A 14216-nucleotide genomic window follows, 5' to 3' on the forward strand; every position below is an offset into this window, starting at 1 on the left:
TGTTTTAGGCATGTCCCTATGTTTTATTAGCCTAGTTATGATTCTTTAGTTATGTTAGAGTAACTTCCAATGTTGATATCCAAAGATGATGTATCACTGCTTTTATGTCTTCAAATCCCCTCTTTCTTAGTATCATAATAATTCCCTTTTGATTTTATAATCAATGGTGTACAACATGTTTTGATAAATTGCTTCATAAATATTTGTACCATACTTTTGTGTAAAGACTGCACAAATTCTCCATGCCAGCATGAACATGCAAATGGAGATAAGATGGATCAAAGTCTTTCTCCAGGTCTACTTAGATTGGTCACCTCAACACATGGGTGTGAACTGATAGGACCTTTAAGAGTATCTGATTAGGTCAGATCTTTGCTCAATCTCTTTGAGACAACATTCTCCTGTCTTCCGGAAACTTCATCGTCAAGTTAACTTCTTTGGATTCAACGTGGACCACCCTAAGAACCCAGACGAACGCTTCAGCGCACTCCTGGTGAAATCATCAAGAATCTCCTGCATCTGGACTTGTTCAGCAACCAAAGTCAATGCAAGTACCCGTTCACAGCCTTTAGATGCGTTCCTAAGTTATTGTGCCCCTTCAAGGTGACCCTGATTCTCTGATGTTTCTCGTAGGTTGTGGTTAGCTGATTGTAATCTTGCCATTCTCTTTTCTTCTCTCTCTCTTTCTTCACTTTTCTTTACTTTCTTGATTCTGTATACAATCTTTGCTTAGTTTAGTTGTGTGTGTGTGTGTGTGTGTGTGTGTGTGTGTGTCGCCTACCCTAGTTTCATTTATTAAACCCTTATATCAACGCTTTATTGTCTCTGTGTTTGCCACATATGGAAGTCACTTAAACATCTTGATCTAGCAATACCTACGCTATTACCCTGCTAGAACTTTATTTACTTTAGTTGGAAAAGGTTATACTTTCTTGGCCAGGAAGATAATATACAAATTAATGATTGATTATGCTTTCTGTTCATTGGATGAACTGATTAAATAATTGTATAATTATTTCTTCTACAGTCAATTCTAAAAATAACTAAAATATTTATGATTAATTATAATCCATTAAAATTAATTATAAATATATATTTTAAACTGTAACTCGTTACGTGCAAGTGCGAGTGTTTCAATGTGTTTCGTCGCATCCTATCATCATATTAAATACTCCCTCCCATATTAAAAATATGTTATTGTTGAGTCTCACAGGAGTGTGTGTGTTGAGTCTCACAGGAGTGTGTGTTGTTGAGTCTCACAGGTTCAGTTCAGACTCTATAAAGCATCAGTGTGTGTTCAGCATGTTAAAGACTCGCTCTACTATGCTTGTCTCACAGGAGTGTGTGTTGTTGAGTCTCACAGGAGTGTGTGTTGTTGAGTCTCACAGGAGTGTGTGTTGTAGAGTCTCACAGGAGTGTGTGTTGAGTCTCACAGGTTCAGTTCAGACTCTATAAAGCATCAGTGTGTGTTCAGCGTGTTAAAGACTCGCTCTACTATGCTTATCTCACAGGAGTGTGTGTTGAGTCTGACAGGAGTGTGTGTTGTTGAGTATATAATATTTATTGATAAGTATGCAGTGTCATAACTACATCTCTGACGTTTATAACAAACCAAACCGTTTGAAGATCGGTAGAAAATTGAGCAAGTTATGGTTATTTAAAAAGTACATGCACCATTAACACAATGTTACGAGTGAGCGAGCTCCCTGTGGCAACATGGCCGCCATGTGCGGACGTCGACCACATCTAGCCTTTATTATATGATATTTATGGGGTTCACCGCCTGTAAATATGTGATTGTTAAAACAATAAGTTTGAATAAAGCTTTGTTTGGTGTGTTGTTGACTTGTACATGCATTTGTTTATTGTGATGGTTACTTTTATTCATTCTTTTACTCATTTATTCATGTTTCTTATAGTCAGTATATAAATTATAATTATTTCATTAATTTATGCATTAATTCATTGCTAGACTGAAAATTGAGATGTTCACTGCATTTCTTTAGTGTGTATTCATGCATATCTGTGTCATATCACAAAACAAATGACATTTTGTTTGTTTTACTAAAATATATAATTTTCAGTTATAAAAGTAATATAATCAAGTATTGGTCAGCATTTATCATTATAATTGTGTGTAAGTGTTGGGGTGGGCTAGCAATGCAATTCTTTCTTCTTCACCTGATTACGTAGTGTAGAATAAGAGAGAAGAAATAGTTAGATAAATATAGAGGACATATCTTACCAAAAAATACACAACATATATATTTACACACACACACATATACTGCATATCACTATACATATATATATATATATGATCAGAGTCACAAATGTCTTCCAAAACATAGATTTTACAAAAAAAATCTATAAATCTTTTTTAAATATAAGACATGTACAACTTCACATAAAATATCAATGAAATATACAAATCAGAATCAACAATATATTCCCAATTCCACAACTTGAATTTCACACAAAACTAAATAGATATTTATAATAATGAATTATTATATTAATTATTATAAATAATTATTATACATCCTAAACCAACATTGATCATTCAATATCACATGTTTCTAATACGCATGCTAACACACACACTGCTTTATTTAATTGTGAAGTCTGAGTCTCTTCCACCTTTATGAAACACATTTACACATGTATTTCTCCTCATAGACAGTAGTGAGACTCTTCTGTGGATCAGCTGATGGTTTCTGATCCTCTCATGATCATTTCACACTACGATATAACACATCCATCAGAGTTTGGTGATCGATCTTCATCTACACTGTAAAGAGGAACAGAAGAGAAAACAATCAGTGTTCAGAGGAACAAAGTGCAAATTATTATATTTCAAGTACTGTTTTTTTTTTTGTGTAAAAATAAGTTAAATTGAATTCCTGTAATCAGATTAATTACTGACTTTACATGATCTTGCATAGATATTTGTGTTTTAAATATAATAGATGTAAAGCATGAATCATGTTCATATGTGTGTGTGTGTGTAGGTGTGTGTGTGTGTGTGTGTGTGTGTGTGTGTGTGTGTGTGTGTGTGTGTGTGTCGGTGCGACTCCTATTGAGTCTCTGTAAAGGAGAAACTAATGAGTGTACGGCGTATGGAATAAACCACAGGGAGCAAATACAAATGTTATTTTGAGTTCAAACACAAACCTTTAGTTAAAGCCGTTTGTCCTCTAGTTTAAACATGTTTGTAGGCTCTTAGTAAATCACTGAGAGTAAAGTAAGTATAAAGTAGTGTGACGTGTTGCTTGTCCCAGTAAAAACACACTAGAGACAGAGACATTTCTCATGTGAGCTGGACGCTGTGAGCTGAAGCTGGAACTGCACTGATTTTAGCAGGAGTGCAGCGTTTTCCTACAATCTGACCAAGTCTGTTTTCACACTGAAATGATTCACTTCTACTGACACAGTTCATAAAGCAGGTGTTGATGTATAAAGCTGTGACAGTGAGCTTTTCTTCTCTTTCCTCCTTTGTGTTAAACATTTCAATAACTTCACATTTTGTTCTCACACAAACCCTTTGTTGCAATAAAGCTTAATGATAATTTCCTTTCACGAATGATTGAAAGGTTTGTTCACATATCAGAGGTAAATGAAGATCTCTTTAATATCTCAGTGATGTTTCCTCACCTCAGGTCACAGTTTGAGTCTCGTAGCTCGTCTCTGAGCCGCTGCTGTGAGTCTCCTATCTTATTGCCTCTCAGCTCAAGCTCTTTTAGAAACTGCAGTGCTTTTGAGTTCGTCAAAGACTGAGTTAAAGAAGAAACATCTGTAATGCCACAGTAGACTAGACTAGAAAGACACAAACAGAGGAAGAGAGATTATCTTACAAACAAATCATGAATGTGAAGAATTTTACACAAATATAATGTGAACTCAGACTCATTGTGAGATATTGAGTATAAAGTGTTTTAGTTTAAAAACCCAGAAAGTGCACTGCTATAAACACTGAAACATAAGCCCTGCTGTCTTCAAATAAATAAACTTCAGTCACACTGTAATTGCTGTACAGTATAATGATACTAACTGTAGTTTCTCCAGCTTGAATTGTGGGTTCATCAGTAGATCACTGAGGTTTTTCACTCCAGAGTCTCCTAGTTTATTCCCGTTCAGGTCCAGCTCTCTCAGGTGTGACGGGTTTGATCTCAGAGCTGAAGTCAGGATGAGACTCTGTTTCTCTGTAATACTGCACACACTCAGACTGAAGACAGAAAGAGAAAATGACTCAGATCTATGATGATCAACTAACGTGTTCATCTTCATCCAGCAGACTTTTGCTGACAAATAAACAGGGATATCAAGGTAAAGGTCACATGGAGAAAGACTACACATTGTTCATTTAAATACACTACCAACATTGTAACAAAACAAAGGTTGAAAGCATTGATGTATTTATGTTTACACATTCATTTCATATAATTTTTAAAGGGTCATGAAACCCCGAAACACATTTTTTGATCACGTGACGCGTGACCTTTCCAACGTGAAGATGTAATACGTGGCACATCTCAGAGATGGTACAAGACGGGCATTTGTGGTTAAAAAGTATATATATATATATAAACCAAAATACAGTGAATAGTCTTCTTGGTGCGCCTACTTTTGAAAGTCAACATTTAGATAATGTGAACAAAGTTAAATGCATTATAAAGGCCTGGGTCACTGTGGAATAAATCACAACGTGTTTCATGATAAAACCATGACTTTAGTTTACAGTCCGGTAAATACAGCAGGTTATAGTAAATTATTTCACAGACCCCCTGGCACTCGAGGACTGAAAGCCTCATAAGAAAGCCCTGTCGAGGCTCTTCCCCGGTGCGGGTCGTGTCGAGCCATTAGTCTGGGTGTTTGATGAGGAAAAGATGAAATGTAGAAGTTGCAATAAACGCGTTATGAATCTGTACAACTGCAGCAGCGGAGGACTTTTATTCTGCTGAGCGGATCTGAGGAAGAACTGATGACGGGACAGTTTGATCTTCGGCTGACAAATCAGAGGAAAGGAGCGTTTCATTCCCGCCTACGTGTAGAAATCCAATATTCCAGCTGTTTATAAATGTTTCTACCGGAGAACGAAAGGCGAAAAATCAAGCTGAATACTTGTCTCTAGTGTTTTCTCGTTTTTCTACTTCCAATATTAAATCGAAAAACGAATGAACGCAACGTACACGGTCCGTGTATCATCTGATCATTTCATTTCCTGTTTGGAATGGAATAACGAGAAATTAAAAAAGACGGATCGTTTATTCGTTGTTTTGTTTTAGTTTAATAAACGGAAAATGAGATTTCGGCTCGATTTAAAAAATTTTGTTTGTGGTTTACAAATCGGTTTATAGCTTTGATATTTCGTTCGCACATGTGGGCGGCGCTGAAACGGCCCTTTCATCTGATTGGTCAAACCACTTCGTCTTCAGTACAGCCAGAATAAGAGTCCGTACGGCACACTCACATCCCACTTTAACCCCCTGTGAGCAATAGAGAAACCCCAGAAAGTGCACTGCTATAAACACTGAAACATAAGCCCTGCTGTCTTCAAATAAATAAACTTCAGTCACACTGTAATTGCTGTACAGTATAATGATACTAACTGTAGTTTCTCCAGCTTGAGTTGTGGGTTCATCAGTAGATCACTGAGGTTTTTCACTCCAGAGTCTCCTAGTGTATTCCCGCTCAGGTTCAGCTCTCTCAGGTGTGACGGGTTTGATCTCAGAGCTGAAGTCAGGATGAGACTCTGTTTCTCTGTAATACTGCATTCACTCAGACTGAAGACAGAGAAATAACAATAGTTCACATCTATGATGATCATCTTATTGAAGAGCGACAGCAGCATTTAGTTTCCAATAGTCTGTTCTGAAACCCAGTCACACTAGTTCTGTGTGCTGGAAGACACTGTTTCTTCTCTTTCATTTTTAACTATTTATTTGACATCTCTCTTCTTTATTCTCTGTTGAAAAGGCAGATTTCTGCATGAACACAATCAGTACATTGTATCAAATGCTGGAAATTAAACAATTACTAACTAGATAAAAACACATAAATGTGAGCAATAGGGAAACCCAGAAAGTGCACTGCTATAAACACTGAAACATAAGCCCTGCTGTCTTCAAATAAATAAACTTCAGTCACACTGTAATTGCTGTACAGTATAATGATACTAACTGTAGTTTCTCCAGCTTGAGTTGTGGGTTCATCAGTAGATCACTGAGGTTTTTCACTCCAGAGTCTCCTAGTGTATTCCCGCTCAGGTCCAGCTCTCTCAGGTGTGACGGGTTTGATCTCAGAGCTGAAGTCAGGATGAGACTCTTTTCCTCTGTAATACTGCATATACTCAGACTGAACACAGAAAGAGAAAATGACTCAGATCTAGGGGTGGGAATCTCTAGGCACCTCACGATTCGATTAGATTACGATTCAGAGAGTAACGATTATCGATGCATCTTTTTTCTTTTTTTTGTGACAACTTGGTACTTTTAAAGCCGGGTGATGGTGAGGGGTGTTTGCTTTTCGAATCAACAATGGAGTTTAACAAATACGACAGATGGACCGACGATGAGGTTCAGGCTTTATTAAGCTTATATGAGGAGGACGAAATCCAGCGGGAACTAGAAAGTCACACACAGTCCTACATCACCGGACTAATGCCTAATCTTCACGGTACTTTAGACTGCGATGGAAACACAGACAGCAACAGGTCTGGGGGAAAAAGATCCTGGGACAGATTGTTCTGGGTAATTTCGGTGGAAACGCGGCATTATATGATCATCTTATTGAAGAGCTACAGCAGCATTTAGTTTCCAATAGTCTGTTCTGAAACCCAGTCACACTAGTTCTGTGTGCTGGAAGACACTGTTTCTTCTCTTTCATTTTAACTATTTATGTGACATCTCTCTTCTTTATTCTCTGTTGAAAAGGCAGATTTCTGCATGAACACAATCAGTACATTGTATCAAATGCTGGAAATTAAACAATTACTAACTAGATAAAAACACATATAAATGTGAGCAATAGGGAAACCCAGAAAGTGCACTGCTATAAACACTGAAACATACGCCCTGCTGTCTTCAAATAAATAAACTTCAGTCACACTGTAATTGCTGTACAGTATAATGATACTAACTGTAGTTTCTCCAGCTTGAATTGTGGGTTCATCAGTAGATCACTGAGGTTTTTCACTCCAGAGTCTCCTAGTGTATTCCCGCTCAGGTCCAGCTCTCTCAGGTGTGACGGGTTTGATCTCAGAGCTGAAGTCAGGATGAGACTCTGTTTCTCTGTAATTCTGCAGTTCCACAGACTGAAGACAGAAAGAGAAAATTACTCAGATCTATGATGATCAACTCCAGCTTGAATTGTGGGTTCATCAGTAGATCACTGAGGTTTTTCACTCCAGAGTCTCCTAGTGAGACTCTGGAGTGAGACTCTTTTTCCAACTAAAAGTAAAGAGATATTATAAATAAATGAGCAATACTCACGTCAGTGTGTTGAGTTGACAGTGTTTATCCTGCAGTAGAGCAGAGATCTGATTCACTCGTGTGTGTCCTAGTTCATGACCACTCAGATTCAGCTCTCTCTGGAGTAACGGGTTTATACCCACAACTCTATTCACATACTGACAGGCTTCCTCTGCAGCAGGACTCACAAACCTGCAGAAGAGGCAATTCAGGTATCAGCTAAATGTCCATTGCATTACAAAAATGATTGATACGATAAAACAAAATGTATGTATTGTTTTAAAAACAAGCTTAAGTTAGTTTAAGTTCATTTAGATGTCAAATTTTTCTTTAAACATTTAAATACACAAATAAATATATATTTAAAAGAAACTAGAGCAACACTCAGTCCTAAAGCAAACTCATGACAACAGAAACGTCTCACAGAGCAGAAGAGCAAAAGTTCACTAGATCATGATTTTCAGTATGAATACAGAGTGTGAAATTAAGATCTTTCTGTCTTTAAAGCAGGAGGAGTGAGAAACATCAGCACAGAGAAAACTGGCTTGTGAAACTGCATGTTTGTGGACATCTCTCCAGATGTAGACTGATGGAGTGAATCTGGGCTTGATGGAAAACTATTATTGTTAATTATCAAGGTATACTCCTGAATGTCAGCACATATACTGACCCATAATGTCTATTTGACCTGTAGCTCGTATCACAACTAAACTGTGTTGACGGTTATCATCATCATGACAGAACCTGCAGAATCTGATCTGATCTTGATCATTTTGATGCAACAAATTGTCCAGCTTATTATATAACTAAAATAATATACTAGTTATGAATATTTAGCCTGCATATAGCTAATTTAGTTCATTATTTGATCCCGTCTCACCTCAGTGTCTTCAGTTGACAGTCTGGATCCTGCAGTAAATCATTGAGCTGCTTCACTCCTGATTGTCCAGGATCATTTCCTGTGAGATCCAGCTCTATCAGGTGTGAAGGGTTTGATCTCAGAGCTGAAGCCAGAGCTTTATAACCTTCTTCTGTCACACTGCAGTTAGAGAGTCTAGAACAGAGAGGAAAACACTCAGCTGATTAATCAGTTACACCTGAACAATATAAATCCTTAAACTGAATTTTATTTTATTCTTTGTACAAATGTATTGAAAGTCAGTTGCAAAAACTGACACCTGAATATGGAGGCAAACAAAAGGCTCAGAGAACTTTAATATGTTAGATGTCAACATCCCTTTCAAGATTGCAATTATTTAAAACTGTACAGCTCTGAAAGTCTATGATCTGAATGATCCACAACAAGCAACCTGAAAATGGTCGGAAAATGAGAAAATTAAAGTTTGGGAATGGCCCAATAAAGTCCAGACTTCAATTCCATTAAAATGCTGTGGAAGGACTTGAAACACAGCTCATGCTGGAAAGCCTACAAATGTCACTGAGCTGAAGCAGCTTTGCAAGGATGAGTGAGACAAACGGACCAAAATACCTTCACAGTGGTGTAAAACACTCATAAACTACAGGAAGTGTTTAGTCGAGACTAGCTGCAAAGCTGAAAGCAGAATCAAAGATACACAGCTCCCTCAAAAGCACTCAAATACATTAATCCTGTCACATAAAATATTAAGATAAGTGATTTCTACCAGATCTCACCCTCGTTTCTGTGGCAGATTTACCAGCTCTAACAGAATCATTTGAATTCTGACTCAACACTAGGTATGCAAATAACGATAAAATCACTAAATTATTAATTACTATAAACAAAAACAGCCCAATTTAAGTGTTAACTCATAAGAAGTAGAATATACATATTTAGAAAATACTTTATCCACTAAATATTATAATCCCCTGCAATTATTTGCATTACAGTGCAGCACCAAATGAATGCAGCACAAAATGAATGCTTAATGTCACTTCAGTATTACTGTGCGTTCACACCGGACGCGAATAGCATGTCAAATTCGCGCCTGCCGCGTCTAGTTATACGCTTGACCACTTTGTGTTAATTCTCTTTATTCTCTAATTAAATAGCTCTTGACGCGCGTAAAAACAAAAGTTTTTAGAGGCGAAATCCGGAGGCGAAAGTTTCGAAACCCGTTGGCGGCCATCTTTTTTAGATGTTTATCGAGCATTAGCATTAGCATTATTCGAGAGAGTCACCGCTCGTATCAGTGTTAATTTCGTTAATGAAAACTATGACGAAAAATGTTCGTTGACGACCTTTTTTCCCCTGACTAAGACAAGACGATGAGAGACGACACCCACGTCATTAAACGATAACTGTGACTATATCAACACATGCAATATCGTTGACGAAAAAAGACGAGACTGAAATGTGTTTAAACATTTTTTAAACTTAAAGGTACAATATGCAATGAATTTTGCATTAAAATATCCCATAATCTCAAGGCCAGTATTATACATTTTGTTAAGTTGATTACTTACAATATCCCAAATGTTTCCAACTCTTTTTAAATGGTGAGAAAATTGCGATTTTAACCAAGGAAACGGGGCGTTAGAGCAGGGGGGAGCTGGGAGTCGCCAGTCAATTGCGTCATATCCGCGTTACCCTCGGTTTCCGCTCGTACTGCGTGGAGTCCTGGACAAATGCGGAAGTTGTAGTTGTAGCGTCTATCAAGCAACAAACGTTAGCTTGTTTCTTGCAGTCGTTATGGAACACAATTATTCTTTACTGATTGCAGCTGGTTCTGTCGACAAAGTATGCTTAATTTTATATTTTCCAAATGTAGCATTCGGTAATAGTTATGTTTATGTAAGGGAAAAGGGAAGTATTATTGCTTTAGGTTTGTGTTTAGTTTATTGACATTGTTTATCACGTCTGGTGTTTATGGCCATGTAAATAAATATAGCATGTGTTATACATAAAGATTAATCAGTATTTTGGCAAATGATGTGGGTATGTTCGAATGTACTTTTACAACAATTGTTTAGAACACGTAAAACTGCGCCGCGTTATCACAACAATGAATTCGACATACAGTAACATCTATGATAACCAATTTAGTATTAAACCTTACTTTTCTTGCGGTTAATTCATTTTAATGAAATAAAAGTGTGATGAGGTTCAAGAGTCAGGAAGGAAGAAGACAGGGGTCGGCGTGACTGGGACTTGTACTTTATTCAAAATAAAGCAAAACAAACAAAAGTCGCGCACAACGCGCATTCACCGTGGCAACCGCGACGGCACAAAACAGTTCAAAAATGAGAGCTCGGATCCACCGGTTTTCTTTCTCTGCGTCCAATTTTCTCTTCAGTCTCTCTCTCGTTCCAGCGCGGCTTATAAGCGGTCTCTCCACGCGGATTCACAGCAATAAGACACAGGTGTTCGTCATTTGCACTTGACCTACTTGTGTCCCGCTCGTCTCTTCTCTCTCCCATTACAGACCGCGCTGAACCACGCCCCCTCGCCACAAAAAGCATGTCATTATAAAAATAGAACTTAGCCTCATCCATGAACATGATTTTTCGATTCCCGTCTGACTGATTTACATCCACGGTGGAGTTTAAAACGACAGTTCCCATCATTCCACGCTCCTTCACATCGTCATCAAGCTACGCCGTTGTTGTTGTTTGGAATGTAGCGCCCTCTAGAGGCCAAAAATTCTTGCATATTGTATCTTTAACCAAAACCACTTGTTTGTGTCAAATAAAGGAGACGACAACACATTGTTTTTTACGAGCGTTCATGCTTACGGTTGCCAGATTTTAATAATTAAACCCCCAGTCAGAGCTTCACTGTTAAAAGAACACGTTTTCTACCCGGTCTTTTCAATAGTATCTGGCAACCATGCGCGCGCTCTCTCTACACTGCTGAAGAAGCGCGGATGATCTGAAAACACAGACGAGTAAGCTGGAGTTTAGCGATCTTCATTTGAGATTTTCTACTTAAATTAAAGTGTCGTTCAGTCGGTCTGTGTTCTGCCACGAGCCGTTTGCGCTATCTGTGCTACTAAATCTGCGATCAAAATATAGGCTGATATCCAGCAGTGTTTTTAATGTTGATCATATTATACGAGCAAGAATGTAATGTTTCCTGAATATCCACACGATTTCAAATGTGACATTGATTTTATACAACAGTTCAACAAACAGATGGGTAACATTAAGAGATGTACTACATTTAAAACAGTATTGTCAGTAGGCTTATTGCTCTATTTTGCAACGAAAGCCACAGCAGAACTGCAGCATTATATATTGTCCCTTAATGGAAAAAGTGTGACTGCAGTCTAAGTGGAAGAGAGGGGGTACCAGAGGGTAGGGCACTCTAAAAACCACTGAACTAAGGAAAAGGGGTATGTAGAATTGCACAAGTGCTACTGCTAAAGAGTGCAATGTCAATACAGCCTGTTACCTTAATTTACATTTCTCATAAGCTTAACTGAATTGGCCTAGAGATAAAAAATTTAGGAAATTTTTTGTCTAAAGACTACATATATATAGCTACCAAAATTAATGTCGGTAACTGCAGTTTGACTAAAAGTTGACAAAAAATGCAATGACTTTTCGTCAACTAAAACTAGACTAAAACTATGAAAGACAAAATGACTAAAATGTGACTAAGACCAATAAGTATTTTCGTCTCAAGATGAAAACTAAGACTAAATCAAAAATGGCTGCCAAAATTAACACTGGCTCGTATATGCTCTGGAGAGCAGAACAGCTGCGTAGGGGACATCATCGCTGTACTCGGGTCCACCAGACCCTCCGGAGGGTTTCAGGAGTTTCACAATTTGCTCCAGGAGCTAGGTTTGGTGGACCTAACGGTGAGGACGCTGACGAGGACAGCGTAGGTCGTATAAGGCCTCGGCCTCGAGTGGTCTCTGCATGACCAGCCCGCGCTGTACAGCCCGGCGCTAGGTTCACCCTCGCCCGTACCTAATCTGTCATTTATTTTTGTTTTGATAATAAATGGAGCCAGCCTCCAAAAGTGAAACCTGTCCTGTGATTTTTTTTGTTTTTTTGTTTTTATACACTAAATTGTGTTTGTTGTCTTTACATTAGATTAATAATGTTTCATATATCTAGAATAGATATGGAATAAATAGCATTCAATACAAAATGAGTATCTCTCATATATTGAAATCGAGTTTTTATGTGAAAGATTTGCTTTGTTGTGCATTTTAGTCATATTACAAAATAATTTATTGAGCCCAAACATAAAATAACATTATAAACTGTCACTTCACCACGTGACAGCAGCAAGCAGGCTCCTGATTGGTTAACGCGGCGTGAATTGACGCAGAAGTTCAGATTTTTCAACTCGGGCGGCAGACGCGAATTCGCGTCAAACGCGTGAATGCACAAAAAGCACTAATAAAATTATTCGCACGAACTTGACGCGCGAATGAGGCGTATTCTCGTCTACCGCGCCGCGCTCTACGCCTAATTCGCGCCGCAGGAATTTTTTATGCGCATAACGCGTCTTTGCATTGACTTAACATTGAAATCACTCGCGCCTGAAGCGCTATTCGCGTCCGGTGTGAACGCACCATTACTCAGTGAAAAAAACAGCACAATGACAACCTCACTTATATTGAACATCAAACTTTTATCAACAAAACAAATAACGCCCGTTTCACACATACTCCGTGTGCAGTGCGTGTGCGGTGCGTGTTGCAGTGCATATGCGGTGCAGGAGCAGCATGCGCTAAAGTGCTTTCACATAAGCTGCGTTTGCAGTGCATAACTGATCCGGCTGTACCACAAACAAATTGTATTTCAAATCCATAAGTTATCAGCAAATTTTATTTAAAAAAAAAATGTTTTTTGTCAGCATTGCGATTCTCTTTGTACACATATACTCTTTAATAGACGTATTCACGTTTAAACAATTTAAACAAACTTCATTGCATTACTTCTATATAATTATATATTAAGTTGCTCAAGCAAGTGGCAAAATATTTAACCATGTACTTATATTAAAATCGCATAGACTACATTTTAAATTAAAACTTAAAATTGACAAAAACAGCAGACTCATATAGGCTACTCTTTCTTTTGCATAATTTAAATCTTTATACAATAAATCTTGCATGTCACAAAGAACTTGTTTTTCCACCTCCACGAATGAGACGAGTGTTGTTCATTAAGTTGCGTTGTTGAAATATGTATTTTCCCTTGATTTACCCTGGTCTTAACGTCTCAGCATTGCGATTCTCTTTGTACACATACACTCTAACGTATGCACATTTAAACACAATTTAAACAACGTAGGCTATTATTCAATGCATTACTTCTACTTATATTAAGTTCCTCAAGCAAGTGGTAAAATATTTAACCATGTAGCCTACTTAGGCTATATAAAAAACAGCCGACTCTCATGCCTTTTCTTTTGCATTTAAATTAAAACAATAAATCTTGCATGTCACAAAGAATTTGTTTTTCCACCTCCACGAGTGTCGTTCATTATGTCGCCTTGTTGAGGTAAATTGTAGTTTTCCTTGCTTTACCCCGGTCTTAAAGTGAAAATAGTATTTAATTAAATACATTTATGTTAAGATTACTACATTTTATTTAATTAATCGCATTTATGGTGAAATTACTACATTTTTAGGTCAATCTGTGTTCATTTTGACCATGAAACATGCGCTGTCACTTTAATTCAGCGTTTGCAGCACAGCAAAAATAGACTCGGTGCGGAAACGATCGCTGCACTGCTGTATACGCACCGCAACTGGAACGGATCGACGGACTGCAACCGCGTGCAGTGTGAAAGCTCTAACCTGT

The 14216-nt window shown here is 37.8% G+C and overlaps 1 protein-coding gene across 1 annotated transcript in view; it reads right to left on the bottom strand.

Moving 5' to 3' along the window:
• Nucleotides 1-2222: 2222 nt before the first annotated feature.
• LOC311291902 (uncharacterized protein) overlaps nucleotides 2223-14216 on the bottom strand; it is a 322068-nt gene continuing 310074 nt past the window's right edge. Inside the window, exons 36-43 of the mRNA XM_084411257.1 lie at nucleotides 8350-8523; nucleotides 7491-7661; nucleotides 7139-7312; nucleotides 6181-6354; nucleotides 5610-5783; nucleotides 4052-4225; nucleotides 3655-3816; nucleotides 2223-2791 (exon numbers count right to left, since the gene is read on the bottom strand). Of these exons, the coding sequence (XP_084267383.1) occupies nucleotides 2743-2791; nucleotides 3655-3816; nucleotides 4052-4225; nucleotides 5610-5783; nucleotides 6181-6354; nucleotides 7139-7312; nucleotides 7491-7661; nucleotides 8350-8523 (1252 nt within the window). The 3' untranslated portion in view covers nucleotides 2223-2742. The remainder of the gene's footprint in view (nucleotides 2792-3654; nucleotides 3817-4051; nucleotides 4226-5609; nucleotides 5784-6180; nucleotides 6355-7138; nucleotides 7313-7490; nucleotides 7662-8349; nucleotides 8524-14216) is intronic.

Source organism: Rutilus rutilus, assembly GCF_951802725.1.
Source record: "Rutilus rutilus genome assembly, chromosome: 6".
Classification (NCBI taxonomy): Eukaryota; Metazoa; Chordata; class Actinopteri; order Cypriniformes; family Leuciscidae; genus Rutilus; species Rutilus rutilus.